Genomic DNA, 19,004 nt, shown 5'->3' with positions numbered 1-19,004 from the left:
ATCCATCGTTTTTACTTTACTCAATCTCTCATATTCATAATACTTCGTACCGCACATTATTTCGTCCAATCCCACCCACCGCTACTTTCTTTAACTTACATCATCAATCAATATTAACGCCTATCTCTTTTGCAAGGCATCCCAAAATTGCTGTTCGTTTGCCCGCCCACCCAGCGGCTCAATCACTCAGCGTCTAGCCCGAGCTTACGCTTGGACTCAGCCCAACCTTACGGTGCCTCCCATTAGATCAAAGCAACAGTCGAAATTGGAACCACAAAAGGATCAAGGTTCACCGCCACGAGTCAGTACTCAGGCCCACTAGCAGTACTCAAGTACTCAGGCCTCAGGGGAAATTGATCAGTACTCAGTGACAATAGTAATAGCTGTGACTACCGGTGAGTCGGAGACGCAGTAGAATTAATTAAAGCCCACTTGGATCAAGTGTGGATTTTATAATTTGGAGCCTTCCAGCTCGAAGACCTGAACGAACGACTATATATCTTCATTCGACTAGGGGAAGCCAGGAGATTTCAATGGCACACAATTAAGAAGTTTCGACGAAGACGCAGCTCAGATACATACAAATATATATGCAGAAGTACAAATGGATTTAATAAATCATCTACTCTTGCGTGTGTAGGCAGACTGTCAGCCACGACACCCTAACTTAGTTTTAATACGACGAATCATAATCAGTATCGGTGAGGGTGCAACCGCTGTTAACATCAGAGTTTAGCGTTACCCTCTTTGCGCACATTCAGGCCAGTTCGCCGCCCTGCAGCCTCACTTTCGCCCGATTTCACGCCCTCGTCCACTTCCCGATGGCGTTCCCGCCTCTCCTTATGCATGTCCTGGCGCTCATGTGCGTCGGTATGCATCTCCTCTTTGATGACATCGACGTGCTTTGAAATCAGTCCCTCCGTTAGACCCCTCCAATCCTGACCAATCCTATCCCACTCGATTATACCAGGTTCGGAGTTAGACTCCTTCGGTGTATGCAGGACGAATGACGCCATCATATTCGCATCGATGGCCTCGCGCTCGCACGCTAACCGCAGTGGATTCGAAGGTGCGAGGAGCGCAGAAGCGATCTGCTGAGCCTGCGTAGGCGCGTTTGGTGACTGGTACTCAAAGTCTGGAGCGCGTCCGTACCCCCAGGCGGCGACGTAAATTAATATGCCCCTACGATCAGTGTGAGTAATTGTGCGGGTGTTATTTTAGTAAGCCCACGCAGTAAGCCCAAATACGGGTTTCACGCCGTCTGTTTCTCGTCCAGTGAGGAAGCGATGGATGCGGATTGTACCGCCTCCGCTCCACGCCAACTCCATCGTCGTATGGTAGGGCGTCGAAGGATCTGCAACACGGTTTGGGGGGAAAGGGAAGGACGATGCGAGGAAGGAAGCGAGGGGTTGTGAGAATATCGAGGTTACCTCCGACTCGTTGAGATTGGGCTACGACCCGAGAAGCTTATAACGTCTGATGATACCCCCACGTGAATTCGACATACCTGCATAGTTTTGTCGAGAATGAGGACAACGACCCTAAGCGACCATTGTCAGTCCGCGCAAAACACCAGTGACAGACTCACGGAGTCACTACCATCTTGTTACCAGCAAGATAGGGCTCCATCACACACAGCAAGGGCACTCGTTCCCGGTCTGGAGCAAGCCCAATCTATGACGGAATTTACCCCACAGCATCAGTACTATAGGGGCCTGTGTAATGACGCAGTTCCGTACCTCCTCAAAGGCCTCGCGCCTCTGCAAACGGACAAGTCAGACTGAGATTTACAAAGTAATTCCACATGGGTACCGCAGTATCCTCGATAGTGATATCTTCGGGATCCACCTTTCCTCCCGGCAACGCAGTATCACCCGCATACTGCCTCAAGCTAGCTGACCGCCTTTTAGGGCTGCTCAGTTATAAACAGGACACAGCTGACTAGTAGCTCACCGACTCAGTAACACATACAGGTCTCCTGCGCGACCGATAAACAACGGAACCAGGACTGCTGCGCTCTGACTTCGAGGGAACTTGATCTGTGGGCGCGGTGCACGGTAACGCAAGAGGTTCTCGATGCATCTGTCATCAGTATTCAGTATGCACGACTTCAGCATTCTCCAATGGTCGAAACATTCGGGACGCACTGCCTGGACTCCTCTTTCAACGTGGGAAGCGCAGCCTCGAAAAGCTCGATGGTTGGCCTGGAAAATGTATGGACGTATGACGGGCGAGGAGCAGATGTACATGTGGATTCGTCTGCAGGCATCTTGGGCAACGAAGTGAGGAAAGGTAGTCCTTTGTCACAGTATTGTTTGAAAGCGTACCTTGTGAGCTGTCGCGACCTATGGCTAATTATGTATCCGACGCCCATGAGCTGAGTCTACTACAACGTGGCGTATATAGATGATTAAATGGAAGTGACTATATCAAGCAGCCACGGAAATCACGTTCATGGTCGATGGCTGTGCAAGGCATAGCGCTCCAAAATCAGATGGGCAAACATAATCGAATAATTCATCAATTTAAGAGAGTGTATTGGAGTCTCACCCATATCCAGAGACCTAATTATGTAGGTTAAAGTTTATGATACGTACGAGTGCATAGTCCAAGAAGGATGATACAACGATGCAGTGATAATTCTGGGGACGAGAGGAGTGTCCATATGCGACCAAACGATTGTCCGAAGTAGAATGAAATGTACGGTGACCAGGGAGTGTTCAAGGCACATCGGCGCCGTTCACGAAGTAAAGAATATTATGGAGATCACGCAATAGAAATGTCGCTCTCACTCTACGACTGTGACAGAATCTTGTCGATCGACTCGTTCAAAAAGTCTTTTCGGGATGTAAGATCAGCTTTGGGGAATTTGGCCATGATCGCCTCACGAGCGGTCCTATGAAGAATTAATACTGATGGTAAGAAGAAAACAATGGTATGCAACATACTTTTTCGTGACTGTCATCAAATCTTGCGTGCTGAGGTAGTTCCGTAGGGAATTGAAGAGATCCTCGTCGGTAGGATGGGGGTTGAAGCTCGGACCAGCGAACGCATTTACGGACGTCGCCATTGAGAACATCGACAAGGGCCGTGCATCTCCTCCGATCGCGGGTAGCATGCCAAAGCCGCCTGTCTGAGAGCCTCCCGTCATCATGGGCATGTTCATCATCATGGCACGTGAATCCTGAGGCATCCCACCGTATGCACTGCCAGAGTGCTGGTACCCCAAGGGCGGAATCATAGCCATATGTCCATAGTCCGAACCATGCACTGAACCGGCTCCACCGCTAAACGACATAAATGGCATCTGCGGAACGCTGTATTGAGGTACAGATGGCTGCCGCCCGTCATACATCGACCCCTGTCGAGAACCGTGGCTGATGTGGGAGGCCGGCCCGCGGATATTGGGATTCGAGTTGTTCTTGGTCATGTTCGTATCCCGATAGTAATCGCCGGTGAGAGATGGGTGGAAGCTCTGGGGGGACCCTTGACGAGAAGGAGGGAAACGATTGGAACGAGGCTTGGTTAAACCTGTTTCATCAGAGCGATGAGATCCATTCTCCCAAGCTTCTGCCTCGTAATCTGGGGCGAATTCAACTGCGTGAGCTGGCGGGTGGCAAATAACGTCGAAATAACTTACCACTGAACTTCTTCAACGGGATCATCGACTCATCGAACCGCTCATCCTCGTTCATGACAACCTTCTTGTTACCGCCGTCACCAATGACAATACGCGTATTGCCCCAGGAGAAATCGTCCATGCACCAGAAAGAGTAAATGGGTAGGAAGAAACTGTATACCGGATATCTGCGACAGAGGTAAATAAGCATCACAATGCTGCATACGAACTACTCACGAAAGGAGGTAGACCACCATCCATCCCACCAACATGAATTCACGTTTAATGATGAAGATCAAGGCCTGAAATGCACAGTAAGTATACCAAGGTACAGTCCTGTGACATCACACGACTTACTTGTAAACCATAGGTGATACCCAACATGATGATGGAAATCAGTGGTAGAGCCGCATTGCCAGTAGCAACAACAACGATGAGATAAGCCAACTGTCGGAGTAATATCTTAAGAAACGTATGTCAGGCTGAATACACCTGGGACTCACGTAGACGACCGTGGCTGGCAGGATCTACAAGAAAATGACAGTCAAAGAAATGCGGATACAAAGACACAACACTCACGATGGTGCCCAACAGGTCGATGAAAACGAAGAACCTCATCGAGAAACAGCAAAAGCCGCAAAGTTCAGGCAAAATCACGAGCTCGCACAAGTTATGAATCGTAGAATTGATCCACCGTCTCCGCTGTGAGAACAGAACACGCCAAGATTCGGGAGCCATGGTATGAGCAACCGCATCCGGAATGAATTTGGTCTTGAACGTGGGGAAGTGCTTCAGGAGGAGCGTCGTCAGGAAACGATCTTCACCGAGAGAGAACAGGTTCTTCTTGTGAAGCGTATCTACGTTGCCTTCAGCGTACTCGTCGATAATGCGATTCGAGATGATGATAGGCCGGCCCTTGTCTGCTGTACGGATACGGTACAGCGAGAAACATCCAGGAAGACAAGACACTGAGCCGAACAAACTCTCAAAGGCCTTTGACAAATGGTGAGAGATGTAGTACTCGTATACCTGCATACAATGTCAGCTTGGTTAACAGTAGAGGTAAAAGGGATACACAAACCTGAATCATCGTCCACCATGAACCTTCCTCGTTCGTGAGCTTGGTCTCGCCACAGATACCAATGATACTCGAGTCATCTGCAGCGGAAGCAACCAGTCGATTCAGAGACTCAGGTGTGACTTGCTGCAAAGAACATCAACATCAACATAAATCAATGAACCAAAACGATTAACTCACTGTATCAGCGTCGACAGTGAAAATGTACTCATAGAAAGCAGGATCAATGCCGATGACATTCCTCATCTGGTGATAGATCTCGAGCTCGAGGGGCGACATTGGCGCATCAAAGTGAACGCGATTCAAGTAGTGCATGAGTAGAATCTGACTATCACGCTTGCCCCTGTTTCCAGGCTTCGATCGCTCAGTAGGTTTGCCAACTTTAACGACTACCATGTACCTGCAAACGATTTTCAGACTCACACTCAGATAGATGAAGAACAGACACTCACGGAACGACATGTCCCTCAAACTCGTACAGGCCTGAGTACACCTTGCCATAGTTAAGCTGTTTCGAGCCCTCGCCGATCGACTTGAATAACAAAGGCTCAGGATCGAGCTTAGGGTCTACGCCAAGAATATCCAACACAATACGAGGAGTCGTGCGGTCGTTCCCACTGCCGATGATGTTCCCGTCGCAGATGATGAAGAGCAGTTTCCGCTTGTCATCGTAGTTCAACGACGCCAATGAATCGACTGTCCGGCGCAGAGAATCCTCGCCCTCCGTGTAACAAGGGATTTGGCAAAGGATGAATTTATCCTGCATCTCAGGCGACCGCTTGGGACCCAGTTGTAGCGCGGAAAGGACTGGGAGGAACATTATTGATCGAAAAACGACCAGCTGCAAAAGAAGGACATACACTTGAGCACGATAGACGCGCACAGAATACTCGTGAACACCAATAGCAAGTAGTTCTGCACGAGACACCTCGGCGTATCCCGGAAGTCAGTCTCGCCGAGATAGAACGTATTCTTCAAACAGTTGATGTTGGCCGCCGCCGTATTAGAATCGAGACCCGCAAGAGCAGCATTGAGCGGCTTCGTGATATCCTGCCCAGCTTGCTGTTTGAAGACATCCGACACGTCCGTGCTCAAGAATTGGTAGAGACTCGTCGCGCCTTGGTTCATCGTCAGAGTGTAGATGTAGTCCGTCAAGTCATACACGCCGCTGTCCCAGATAGCCCAGATGCTAAAAGTCGTATTAGTAACCAACCGGGTGAACATTAGTCAAGCACGTACCGTTGAATGGTCTGGTCCGCAGCTTGCGCGGCAACTTCCTTCGTAGTCCAGACTAAAGGCCCCTTGTGATAATTCTTCATCTTCGGCTGGAATGTCGCAGTGTACCAACCCGCATTATCAAGCGCGGTGCCCTGTGTAGTCTCTGCGGCACCAGATGCGTGCATAGCGAGCGGGACGATGGGTGTAAAGTTCTTGCGTGTAAGTTGCAATGAGGTTTGAGTGACCAGGTCGGGGCAGGCCAGAGTAAGTGGTGGGGGGAAATAATCCGTCAAGTCCTGTCCTACAAGCTCTTCAAGGTCGCTCGCAGAGTTACTAGCGATACCGGATAGATCGCTGTGGTCACCGTGGATGAAGTTCGACATGTCATACACCTGCCCCTGTATTGAAATCCACCAATCAGCGTCGCCAGTGTGCTCCGAGACTTCCGTCGGCGACCACGCCTTGTCGAAGTTAGGACACAAAAGCCTTCCAAACTCGACGATATAGAAGATGACGAGCGCGTTCATGAGGAAAATGAGGATGAAAATGGTGAGCTTTTCGCGCCAGGCGAGCCGGATATCTGGGCGTTTCATGCGGCCGACGTAGCGAAGGACGAATGAAGGTATCCAGCCGGTGAAACCCCAGACAAGGAAGAGCCACCATCGGCGTGAAGTACTTGAAGGAACTTCTTCGACTGCGGCCGGGGCCTTGTTGACGATCATCTCACCCTCTTTCGACATGAAGGGAGGCGAGCTCATGCCAGGGCTCCCACCTTTCTTATCCCACTCGGATGCCGACTCAGCATCGTTGTCGTCATAAGTAGGAATTCCCAAGGCAGGGGAAGGTAATCCAGCGTTTCCGTACGGCGCTAAACGGTTGGGATCCTGGTATCGTGACCCTCCACTGCTCGCCCTCGCGACCAGTAAATTATCCCGGCTCTCGGAAGCGTATCCTCCATGGACACCATCTGGATGGGTAAAGTCCGTCACATCATCTCCAACAGCACTCTCTTCATCATCGAAATCCTCGCCAGAACGCCTCGGTTGCTCCTTCTCGGCAGCCCTCACAACATCCTCCACGGTCTTCCACGCACCGTACGAAAGCCAAATGCTCCGATGGCCCACGACGTAGTCATTCCCCTCCTCCCATCCATTACTTGCGGCAGCACTGACAGATCCGCTCCATATCCGATCCACGCATAGTGGGCACATACCGGTCACAGAACTCCACCTGCTGAAAGTCCGTAACGAACTCGACACTCCGGCGTGCAACGATATCAGGTATAAGCATCGACCGCACCTGCGCCTTGACACGGCGCTTATCGAACGAGTTTGGCGAATTGGAATCATTAGGACGGATGCACGAGATAGTCCAAAGATGTGTGTGGTCGAGAGAGGCGATGATTTCGGAAAGGGTATGGTTGAGTTGGGTAGTAACGGGGTATATCTTGGACGAATCAAGACGTGCATGGTCTTCACTTGCCGGAGGTGCTGTGCCGTTGGGAGAAGCAATGGGGGTAGGTGAGCGAAGCGGGCGAGAGGACACTTGGGCTTGTACAATGATAGCCTCATCTTTGGAATGTCTTTCCGCCGCAAGAGAAGGGCCAGAAACAAGCTTCGACATGAACGCGTCAGAGGAATTACGCAGAAGAGTCACAAACGCAGAATCAAGCAGGTCTGAGTCCTTCTCAACGAAGCTCGTGACGTCGTACGAGCAGTTCCCGGCGTAGTGGTGGATACCAAACAGGCTCTTCTCGCTGGAACCAATCTGGGATGGGGTCGCCACAAAGGACGCATGAGACCCACACTTGGAGATGAGGTCCTGCAACATATCTTCATCTTTCTTCTCACCCGCCTTTCCGGACTTGAATGAGGAGCATGACTTGCTGATCACACCAAGCATGCCTCCCGGCTTCCTGGTAGAGCGCTCCGACACCTGAGCACCCCGAAGCAGATCGACGCAAGCAGAGTTGTCCATGGTAGATATCGAAGGGAGGGGGACACCATCGCCGGTGACGTGACTGTTGTACCCAAGCCTGTCCTCAAACACGCTGCGAAGCATGTAAGACTGCATGACCTCATCCGCAAAGTTGATGCAGAATTCATCGAACCCATTCTGTCCATATGCTGAAATCAAGGGAGCAGTCCCCGTGAATGACATCGAGCCACTGCCCGTCGGTCCACGAGACTGGAATCCAGGTTGATCAAAGATCACAATCTGCGAGTGAGGGAGCTCCTCCCGGTTGGCCTGAACGACCTTGTGGTTGGCGGTCTCGACGACGTATGCAAAGAGGATAGCATACAAGTCGCGCATGAACTGGTCACGTTGCGCTGCGCTCTGCTCCACATTAAGCAAAACCGTATAAAGCTCCTTCCGAACATAGCTCGTCCTAGTCGTCAGAATCAGCGTCAGATCCTCAGAAGACACACCAAGGAGCCTCGCCACCTGCTCCAGCACAGGCGCATTAGCAACATATGCAGAAACATCACGTGCATCCGCTTCTGAGAACTGGATGTTGCTCAGCAGGAGAATCGCAACGAGCAGCGTGAATATCGACGAGATATGCTTCGCTTTGAAGCCCAGGGTACGCATCGCAGCTAACACTTCCTCCATCGCAATAGCGTCATCGCTGAAAGGGCCACTCGGCAGGCGATAACACCCCGACGACGCCAACAACGAATAATCAGAAGGATCCTCCAACGCAAAGTGGTCCCGCTCTTGGGGCGTAGCACCCGCTAAAAACTGGTAAAAAATATGGAACGTGCGCTCCTCATGCGTGAGGCGCGTAAGGCGGGACTTGTCAAGCGCAAACGCAAGGACTTTAGCCGACTCAATGCGTCCACGGGCATTGAAGTGAAGCTCGAAGTAGCGCGCGTGGCGCGAGGCGTTTGGGTTTAGAAGAGTTTTGGCATTTCCAAATGAGTCGAGCAACGTGGAGAACGCCTTGATTTGGCCTGCGATGCGTTTTTCCTTCTTTGAGCGGGCGGAGAGCCGAAGAAGCTGGTCGACTAGGAGGCGGGTGCTGGATGACTTGCCTGAGCCGCTGATGCCGCTGGTTATTAATTAGAGGGTCAGTGTGTAGACAATAGCAGACAATAGAGCGTACGAACCGAGTGATGACGGATTGGGACTGGTTCCGCCGACGCATTAAAAGGTATATTTGAGCCGCAAACTCATAAAGGTGCGGTTGGAGCAACCTAGAACTCGCAAGTGGCAAGCTGGTATCTTTATAACACCGCTCTTCATACTCCTTGGCACTGATGTCGTTGACGTTGGCAAGTGTTTTGAATGGGTTGACGACGAGCAAGTTGGTGGTGCCTATTCTTGTGTATGGTAAATCAGCACGAAAACGGGTGTTGAGGACGGTGACAATGGCATCGTCGTTGGGGTATACCGTTGCAGAGGATGATGAGGAAACGAGGTCGACAAGGTCGCCGGAATTGACGGCGTGGTTGGCAAGTGAACCAGACGCAGAGGCCATTGCTGGCCTGCTTCAAATGAACGACAAAAAGATTGAATATGAAAGAAGGAAGGATCAACGGCAACGACAAGAGAGAGAGACCTAAAGGAAGAAAAAAAATGCGGCCTTGTCGTAGAGAGCAGGTAAAGATCCAAAGCGTGCCAGCCGACCTGACCGTGTCATCCACCCAATTGGGTTAGTGGGTTCTAGACCTTCAAAAGCCAATCCGGCAACCAACGAACCACACAATACCCGTTTTCTTCAAAGGATAGCTCATCATCGAATTCTCCAGCAGCGAGCGCTGAGCTCAACGTCGTAGTGTAAAAAGAACAAGTAGCATTTAGACATGCGCAGCAAAACCGTATGCTATAAGTAGACTAGGATCGTCCTCTCACTGCCCCAATCCCATGATCATGTCTCCTCACTCTCATTCGGCGAAATGTCTAAATCCCCATCAGTCATCGAAACAAGCGCTCACCAGATCCCAATCAAAAACAAAACTTACCGGAATCTCCGTTCACATCTACAGGCCCAGCAGTCTCGCGTGCAAGTGCCTCTTCCCACCCTTCCTCAAATAGCTCGGCATGCTCAGATGGGTGCACGATGCTCCCTGCAACCTTGCCCTTATTTTTACTCCGCAGCTCGCCCCGCCACACATCTACCACCTTCGGCACCTCACTGTACCAAAATCAGCATCAAACGTCCCACCACGAATCAAAAAACAACACACCTCGGTACATACGTTCGTGCAAAAAGCGCAGCTTCAGGCGCACGATTCGTCTTCACAAGTAGATCCACACACGATTTCGCATCGCCCAGCTGGAACAGCGTCGCAAACGCCAGATTGTTCGCTCCCTTCTTCTCAGCAGTCGCCGCAAGCTTCGCCAGCCCATCCCGATCACCCGTCGAAAGTAGAAGGAGCATCAGCGCACTCAAATCACCCGCTTTTTCAAATGCTTCCCGCGCAAGATCAAATCGCCACACCGTAAGGGCACGATCGCCGATCGCTTTCCACTTCGTCTCCGCTTCTGGCTCCAACACAGAGCGCGCAATCTCGACAGCCGTGTCTAGGTCATCGAGCTGCAGCGAGAGGTCGAATTTGTGGTCCGGGTCGGTAGTGACCTCCAGAGCAAGCTCCTTGAGGTCTGGAGAAAAAGTGGTTGAATCCCGGGTGTTGATACGTAATTAGAACCACGCATACCTCGACCCTCCAGGAACCGAGCAACTTTGTTTAGCTGCTCCTTGGGCAAAGTGGGCAGAATTTCGGCTGCCGAGTCCATGTCACCACGGAGGACAGCCGTCTGGTATTCTACAACACTCAAGGATAACGAATATCCGAAAACATTCATGTCCTTGTCCGCAAGGTACACCCGGTTATGTGCGGGTATGTATCCCAGTATATACATGGAGCTGCGACAATGTCAGTTCAAATTTGCCAACAAAACACTCCATACACTCACGTATCAGATGGACTGATAGTGTACGATTCGTTGCCCACGAAGTAGTTGAGGCGGTTTCCAGCCGTGGTGTAGATAAAGCAGTCTCCTATCCATTTTGCCGTCTTGACACTGAAATCAACGCAATCAGTCGTGCTTGAAAACTGCTGATCAACATTACTGCACCTGTCCGAAATCTCAGCAACGACATCAAATGCTTCCTCAACACCCTCATCCGTGATCTCTGCACCCTCCTCCAGTTTGGAATTGTAGGCATCTCGATCAAACTTGAGAATGTAGAAAGAATCATCCGAGACAACCGCCACGAGCGTCCCTGTCGTCGACCAAAAGATCTACCAAAACGTCAGCATCACAATAATCCAACCAGTTGCACAAACTCACATTCTTCGCCTCCACATCAATCCGCCTCACAATCTCCCCGCTCTCCCAATCCCAAAAGATCACAAAGCCCTTTCCACGCGCACCCAGCACCGGACCCCCATAAATGGCATCCACCGCCCAGCTTCCCGCACCTTTCATCCCCGCCCCACCACGCTCCTTGAAGTTCTTGAACACACGCAGCTTCACCTTGCTCTCCAGCACCGCATACGTGTTCGAGTCTCCTGCCCACGCGAAGCCCGTGCCCGAGCCAAACGCCTTGTTCCGCCATGCAAGTGCCGTGTAGATGATGTATTCCCCATCTCCAACGACAGTCACGAAGCGTCCATTCGGAGAGTGCAAGAGCGCTGTCGCGAAGATCTCTGTGGTACCGATCTCTTTGATCGACAGTGGGATGCGGTTGCCGTCTGCGTTGGTGGTATCAGAAAGTGTGGCGAGGTTGCCGGATAGCACGATTTGGTTCTTTGTGTATATCAATTTGCCTGATGGGTCCATGCTGTATGTAGGCTCATCCCGGCCGAGCTTGAGAGGCGTCAGATAAGAAGAGCGTGTAAATGATGTAAACAGACCTTGATCACGACGACACCCTCATCAAAACCGATAGCCACCTCATTCGCATCTCGGCGCAGAGAGACGCACCATGCGCGCTCGAGTGCGTAGCTGAGGGTATTCTCTAGACGGTAGGTATTGCTGTTCCATATCTTTACGGTGCCGTCTTCACTTCCGCTGATGATGATGGGTAGGTTGGGGTGGAATACAGCGAAGCTTGGGTTGTTGGTGTGTCCTTCCATGGTTTGCACGCAGCTCTTGCTGAGGTAGTCCCAGACTTTGATAGTGCGGTCGTCACCTGTCGTGACGAGGTATGGTTTATCTGAGCCAGGGTAGAAGTCGACGTAGTTGACGCCTTTGTCATGCGCGTCCATGGTAAAGTTAGCCGTAGGGGAGGCAAGGGACCACATCTTGACGGTGCGGTCAAGGCAAGCAGATGCGAATGTATTCGAGTCTTTGGGATTGAAAGTGATGTTCATGATATAGTGGGTATGGCCTTCATAGACCTGGCGGGAGTTGAGGCTGAGAGTAGACCGAATCATGGTAGCGTACCTGAATACATTTCCACTGCTTGTCCCAATCCCAAGCTTTGATGGTCATGTCATCACTTCCTGTGAGCACGATACTCGCAGTTGGGTGTACGGTGAGACATCGTATATAGTCAGGGTGTGCCTCGAATGCGACGACCTTCTCGTGCGTGTTGTAATTAAAGATGCGGAGCTGAAAGTCGTCCGAGCCGGCGACAAACCAGTTTTTTCGGGGAATAAACTTGACGCAGCGGACAGGGACGGAAGAGACCTCGAAAGTCTTGACAAGAGCGCCAGTTTCGTGGTTGTAGATGTTGACGGAACCGTTGTAGAGACCTGTTAGCAGCCATGGCTCAGTAGGGTGGAAATCGGCGCCTTTGACGCGGTCGGATCGAGAGAATAATTTGCGCTTGTGATGTGTGTGTTAGACTTATGAAGAATTGAGTGACTTTAGGACTTACATTGACATCGAATAACATGGTGTCGGCGTCGTTTAGATTGACCTGGACAGTACAGTGACCACTTATGGATATTTCTACACCCCTCGAAAGAGGGTCGTGTGAAACGTGGCTTCTGCAACGCGTAGCTTGGCAAGCGCCTACGTACCGCCTCTGATCTCCTCGATGTGCTTATTCAACTTGCATTCATGTATTGCAGCTGTATGCATAGTCGCGTGCATTAACATGAACAGGCATATGCATATGGCGTGCTATACACCGCTAGTATTTTCTGTCAAATGATATGACAGACTGCATTCACTTGATCAATCATTTGCTTGTATAAATCCTTTTAGACCACTGCGCCTCAACTACTCAATATTGTGCGTGTTCCTATTATTTAACTCACATCCACGACATTATCACAATCCGATGCAACAGATCGTGCTGCCTAGTGCACTCTTTTACCTGTATCCTCCGCAGTTGACCGGATGATTATCTTGCAGCTCCTTGCTGCATCTCCCCTACCTCATAACCTGTCTCCCTCCGCGCAGGCCATAACTCAGACGCATTCATACATAGATCCATCCGATTATGTGAGTGACAACATCCGTAATCACCATCAATACTGAAATTTTATCCGAGTCCCGACGCACACTTGTTTACCACAATCCCTCCCAGCACCTTCAAGGCCCGTATACACCATCTATGAACCTGGTGGCCCAGTCATGCATTGGCGCATATCGTCAACGTTCCTCTCACAGAGGAAAAGAGGTGTGCTCGGTCAATGTTCCTCCTAGTCACGGTATTTGAGTTATCATGCTTTCACAGCACAATGCTGCACTGGGTGTTCCCACCAGGGCCGATGCCAATTTGATCCATCACATCAACGTCAACCCCAAAGAGCGCATATAGGGCCCACTGCAGTACGGCTCTGTTTGTGTGAGATATTTCAATCATGGTTGAGCGCCAATCGCTGAGCTGCTTCACAGCATGCACATTGCCCAGGGCTCTGAGCTCGCACATCCGCGGAAACGTGCACAGGAAGACGAGGCACATGACTATTTGGACTGATAAAATCGTCGGAGAGTCCACAGGACCCCCAGGCCAGGAGGCCATAAGCAAGGCGGCCGACCGTGGTTACAACGAACGCTGTGTAACGCCCTATTATGCTAATAGGGCTAATAGGGCGTATCAGCAAGTACATAAATGGAAGGGTTACCGGACTGGTACCCGCATTCAACTAGGCGGATCGTTCGCTCTTCCTCCAAGTCGCTAGCCTTGAGGTAACTTAATCAGAAACAATCTGAACTTTCCAGCGCCGACGAACTGACGATCGGCTTCAGCAGGCAAAGGGAACCAGCTGCCAGTAGTCAGGCCTCCTTCGAAACCATCAACGTCAGGCTATAGGAGGCGATAGGAACTCCGAGTCACCAACGACGCTTCGAATACTCCCAAATAGGTGCTTGCCGACCTGCTGGCGGAGACACTGGTCATGGCTTTCAGATCGAGACAGCCTGCAGCAGCAGCGAATGAATCGATTTTGACGCCCGTAGCGACCTTGGAAGGTCACACAAAGTCCGTTCCATCCATATCCTATTTTCCGGACGGCAAGCGAATGATCAGCGGATCACGCGATGGGACCACTCGGCGATGGGACCTTGAGGTGGGGAAGGAGACCGAGGAGGTGCGGGATGTTTATAAGCAGGAACTACATGCTGTGGCTGTATCAAGGGGTGGTCAAGAGGTTGTCATGGGTGGTAGATGTGGGCAGCTCAGAGTCTGCGAGGTTGAGACGGGGATCGTGAGGATGTTTGAAGGCCACTCAAGGAGGATTACCTGCATCGACATCTCCCCGGACAGCACACTGCTGGCGAGCGGATCATACGATTCGACAGTGCGTATATGGAGCTTGGCCAGTGGGGAGATTGTGGCTGGTCCATTCAACAGTCTTGAGTGGGTGGGCACAGTGCGATTCTCGCAAGACTCAAAGAAGATTGTGGTCGTTTCAAATTGCCTCGAGGTGTGGAATGTCCAAACGCAGAAGCTGGATGTCAGACTGGTGAAACCTCATTGGTTAATACGTCGATCTGCGCCTGTGTTGTGGACCACCGAAAATAAATTTCTAGCTGCATTCGGCTTCACGACCTTCGACTCCGTGAACACGATCTATGAGTTTGACGCGTCTACGCTGGATACGGTCGGAACTCCCTTCAAAGGTCACACCGGTGCCATCACTAGTATAGCACTTTCATTTGATTGTGCTCTCCTCGCTAGTGCTTCTAATGACCATACCATCAAACTCTGGGCCTGCGAGTCCCGCCAGCTCCTTGCCTCATTCCATGTTCAGAATCCCTACTACCTTATCTTCTCACCCGACTCGCGCCAAGTGGCTTATACAGTAGGGCACAACTCCAAGATCTACTTATGCAACACCCCACCTGAGATCCTTGCTAGCATTCAGCCTGCACAACAAGTGCCTCACAGTGTGCGCAGCCATTCCTGTACATATTTTGTTCGTGGGCTGATATTTCTTGCAGATTCCCCCTCCAACGCGAAAAAATTCTCCTGCAATAGGCTCACAGCTACCCCAGTCATACACACATCCCCTCGAACACCTTCCCTCTTCCCATACGGACACAGTTCTCCCCGCTTGTGACGATGAGGCTGACGATCTCCCCTATGAAACGATGCTCCAAGATCTCTCAAAATACATCACCAAGGACGGAGAATATCCTGTTGCTCGTGGCGGGTTCGGCGAGATCTGGAAATGTACCTATTCCATAGATCGGACACCGGTCAAAGTTCGTTTGCAGTGCTGTAGCTGTCCATTTGTCTAACATTTGATAATTGCGCAGGTCGCAGTGAAAGCGTTGCAGGTGTACGCTGCTGATCAACTTGGTGCAGCGAAGACGAAGAAAATCAGGGCAAGTGTCTTGCCGAAAGATTGCATCTAATATCACTGACACCAGACGTTGCTACATCTTAGAGGATAACACGTGAACTCAGAATATGCGCCACCCTCAAGCATAAAAATATTCTGCCCGTTTATGGTTATACTAATGGCTTCGGCCCATTCATAGCGCTGGTCAGTCCTTGGGCGGAGAATGGAAACCTGACCGCCTATTTGGAGCATGAAGGTGCGGCTTGTACTCTCGTTAGACGATTTCAGATCGTACGTTGTCCCTCGCATTTCGTGGAGACTACAGACTGATGGCAATTTCAGCTCAGGGATATCATAGCTGGTCTCCAATATCGTACGTGCTAGTTAGTTTAATTCTGGGCCATGAGTCCTAACTATTCCCCGTAGTACACGCTAAAAATGTCATCCATGGGGACTTCAATGGGGTACGTTCACCTTCTCGATAGTTTCCACCCGATTGAGACGTTTTCTCCAGCCTAATGTGCTCATCTATGGTGATGGCACTGCGTGTGTTTCCGACTTCGGGCTCTCCTTGATGTATTCCGAGATTATAAGCGCATCTCAGGCTTCCTATACATCCACGCTCAAAGGAAACATGCGATGGATGGCTCCCGAGCTGCTCACATCAGAGCGGGAGGATGGATCTCCAACTCGTCCGAACAAGCAGAGCGACATTTTTTCGTTTGGTGGTATTATGCTACAGGTACGTCGTATAATTTCGACTGCCCAGTGATATCATCAGCTCTGTCTTTAGGTTCTCACCGACAAGATTCCCTATTATTACCTGCCGAATGATGCTGCTATTGTCCTATGCATAGCCAGGTCGCAAAAGCCTTCCCGACCTCGTTATCCCGCGCTCGTTGAGAAGTATTGGCAGTTTATCGAGGAATGCTGGTCTACTGATCCTCTGGACCGTCCGTCGACGGAGGGAGCCGACGGAGTGATCAGGACTGAGTTTTACTCATTGTCTAGATCTCGTTGATTTTTGAACTATCTTGCATGCAACAATCTATTTATAGTACAACCACATAGACGACATCAGGCGTGGTATGCTACTAAACGTAGGCTCACCCCCAGACTTATCTGAGTACTTAAATACGAAGAAAGACTTACCAGTACTTGATATTCAACATCATAGATATCTCATGGATTCCGCCAGAAAACTGGGTGCTTGGGATGATCGATGAAATAGTACCTGTACATGCTAAGCCCTGTGGACCGTGTCAACACCACGACGAGCTCGACATCACGCTGCCGAACTGCAATTTTAAATTTATAAGAGCGAATAGCTCATCCACACCCACAAGTTCATTTTACTCGGCCTTTCCTCCCCCATGGACACGTTGGTGTAAACATATTTGTTGCTAGCGGTAGGAGACCGAGGGCATGATATTACAAATGACATACTTACGAAAGTAGAGCGTTCCTTCCGGAGATCGTCATAATTATCACCCTTGCAAAGACATGTTTGAGATGCCTGCGTTGTTTGCGGGAATCCTGATTTGGCATAGATATCAGGATTCAGAGGCTGTGCACTGCAGTTTTCTGGAGTTCCTCTGGTTCCAAAGCCTCACAGTGATCCGTATCCAATTCATCTGTCTTACTGATTTTGGCAGTCCACGCTCCTCTAATATCGGCTAATCAGATACACTGTAACCACTCTCAGAGTCAGTTGGAGTTCAGGCCATTCATGCCCTCCCAGGCGATGCGATACGGTAAAGGTGAAAACCCCTACAGTGACTCGGAGCCTTCTCGCATTCCAAATGAATCCATATGCTGGTTCGCAGCGAGCGTGACATAGACTCGACATCAAAAAGTGGAGGTTATTCCTATTTTGAGTGAGTCCCGTCTTTTCCTTCGATGGGAACATGCCTTGATCACGGGAACAGTTCGCAAGACAGTAGCAATTGGTGTTCTCGTGCGCATCCTGTGATTCGTCTCATCAACGTCAATTTCGAAGGCACATATCTGGATAGATCGCTCAACGTTAACGTTCTAAGGGGCGGAGTTTACAGAAATTTCAGTGCAAGCTGCACATTGACAAGGGCCCTGTACTCGGGGACGTGCGTGGGAAGACGCGCACGATAAGTCTAGGCCCGTATACACTGTCTATCATAGAACCTGATGGCCCAGTCATGTATTGCCGCTTATTGTCAATGTTCTTCGCGCGCAGGAAAAGAGGTGTGCTCGGTTGATGTTCCTCGCGGTATTTGAGGTATCATGCGTTCACAGGGCAACGCTGCAGCGGGTACTCTCACCAAGGACAATGTCAATTTAACTCGCTATAGATCGTTGAAATCTCCCAAGGCAGCTTGATAGTAATTTGTTGCCCTCTAGTCGTCAGCAGCAGGCACAACGGTAGTAGAGAAATACGGAACATTGGTGTCATCTTCGAGCATCTCAACCTAGACACGAACATTTCTATCGCTGCCCGCGTGTTTGCGAATGTCGTTTCAAGTCAGATGCTCGTAGATTAGCGGCTTTGCCAAGGTCCAATCACAATTGAGCGTCAATTGCTGAACTGCATTACAGCATGCACAATTGCGCAGGGCTCTGAGCTCGCATATGCGCGGATGACATAGCACACGACAGCTACTTAGACTGATAGGGTCGTTGGTATAGAGTCCACAGGCCCAGGCTAGGTTGATGTTCCGGCAACGGAAATGACCGCGACAGGGAGCCAACGAGCAAGGCGCTGGACCGTGGTTAAAACAAAATGCTGTGGAATGCACAGGAATATGGCAGGAAGTACAAAAACGGAGGGGTTTGTAGACGCACGTACATGCAATCAGGTGAATCACTCACCCATCGCCCAAGTTACCAGCCTCCAGGTAATGCCAAAAACAGTCTGTTCATTCCAGCTCTGATGAACTGATGATGGGCTTCAACAGGCAACGTGTACCAGCTGCCGACAGTTAGGAATTCTTCGAAATCACTATCAACGTCAGGCCACAGCAGACGATAAGACCTCACCGACGGTACTTCGAATACTCCCAAATTGTGCTTGCCGACCCGCTGGTGGAAGCACTGGTCATGGCCCTAAGAATGAGCCAGCCTGCAGCAGCAGCAGAGACATCGATTTTGACACCCGTGTTGACCTTAAAGGGTCACACAAAGTCCGTTCCATCCATATCCTATTGTCCGGACGGCAAGCGAATGATCAGCGGGTCATGGGATAGGACCGCTCGGCGATGGGACCTAGAAGAGGGCAAGGAGATTAAAGAGGCGCGGGATGTTGGTATACGGGAAGTACATGCGGTGGCGGTATCAAGGGATGGTCGATGGGTTGTAATGGGTGGTGGAGATGGGGAGCTCAGAGTCTATGAGGTTGAGACGGAAATTGTGAGAAGATTTGAAG

At 50.5% G+C, this 19,004-nt stretch overlaps 4 protein-coding genes across 4 annotated transcripts; 1 reads left to right on the top strand and 3 right to left on the bottom strand.

The window, feature by feature from the left end:
* Positions 1–565: 565 nt before the first annotated feature.
* DEU56DRAFT_839956 (NUDIX hydrolase domain-like protein) lies at positions 566–2,422 on the bottom strand. The gene is made up of 9 exons (XM_041354933.1): positions 2,328–2,422; positions 2,148–2,269; positions 1,954–2,082; positions 1,813–1,903; positions 1,740–1,760; positions 1,589–1,674; positions 1,508–1,541; positions 1,231–1,451; positions 566–1,182 (listed from the first exon to the last, which is right to left on the bottom strand). Exons 2-9 carry the CDS (start codon positions 2,267–2,269, stop codon positions 726–728), a joined length of 1,161 nt encoding a protein of 386 aa, XP_041201825.1. The 5' UTR covers positions 2,328–2,422; the 3' UTR covers positions 566–725.
* A 72-nt stretch (positions 2,423–2,494) lies between these two features.
* Positions 2,495–9,518, bottom strand: DEU56DRAFT_839943 (glycosyltransferase family 2 protein). The gene is made up of 14 exons (XM_041354932.1): positions 9,026–9,518; positions 7,129–8,967; positions 5,937–7,094; positions 5,558–5,886; positions 5,150–5,504; positions 4,878–5,097; positions 4,701–4,823; positions 4,199–4,648; positions 4,123–4,146; positions 3,977–4,066; positions 3,857–3,921; positions 3,641–3,807; positions 2,949–3,582; positions 2,495–2,896 (listed from the first exon to the last, which is right to left on the bottom strand). Exons 1-14 carry the CDS (start codon positions 9,394–9,396, stop codon positions 2,794–2,796), a joined length of 5,928 nt encoding a protein of 1,975 aa, XP_041201824.1. The 5' UTR covers positions 9,397–9,518; the 3' UTR covers positions 2,495–2,793.
* A 119-nt stretch (positions 9,519–9,637) lies between these two features.
* On the bottom strand, positions 9,638–12,774 carry DEU56DRAFT_895791 (coatomer WD associated region-domain-containing protein). The gene is made up of 10 exons (XM_041356402.1): positions 12,748–12,774; positions 12,312–12,695; positions 11,780–12,265; positions 11,214–11,732; positions 10,998–11,164; positions 10,836–10,943; positions 10,577–10,785; positions 10,106–10,520; positions 9,881–10,053; positions 9,638–9,818 (listed from the first exon to the last, which is right to left on the bottom strand). Exons 1-10 carry the CDS (start codon positions 12,763–12,765, stop codon positions 9,787–9,789), a joined length of 2,511 nt encoding a protein of 836 aa, XP_041201823.1. The 5' UTR covers positions 12,766–12,774; the 3' UTR covers positions 9,638–9,786.
* Positions 12,775–15,802: 3,028 nt separating this feature from the next.
* On the top strand, positions 15,803–16,628 carry DEU56DRAFT_748297 (kinase-like domain-containing protein; the record flags this gene model as incomplete). Its single annotated transcript, XM_041349343.1, has 5 exons — positions 15,803–15,902; positions 15,966–15,980; positions 16,034–16,071; positions 16,122–16,349; positions 16,401–16,628. Coding segments are annotated over 5 exons (609 nt in total), but the record flags the coding sequence as incomplete, so codon positions are not given.
* Between the last annotated feature and the right edge of the window lie 2,376 nt (positions 16,629–19,004).

Source organism: Suillus clintonianus (assembly GCF_016758775.1).
Source record: "Suillus clintonianus strain FC179 chromosome Unknown DEU56scaffold_158, whole genome shotgun sequence".
In the NCBI taxonomy this organism is placed as follows: domain Eukaryota; kingdom Fungi; phylum Basidiomycota; class Agaricomycetes; order Boletales; family Suillaceae; genus Suillus; species Suillus clintonianus.
This window is presented reverse-complemented; position numbering and strand designations above follow the sequence as displayed.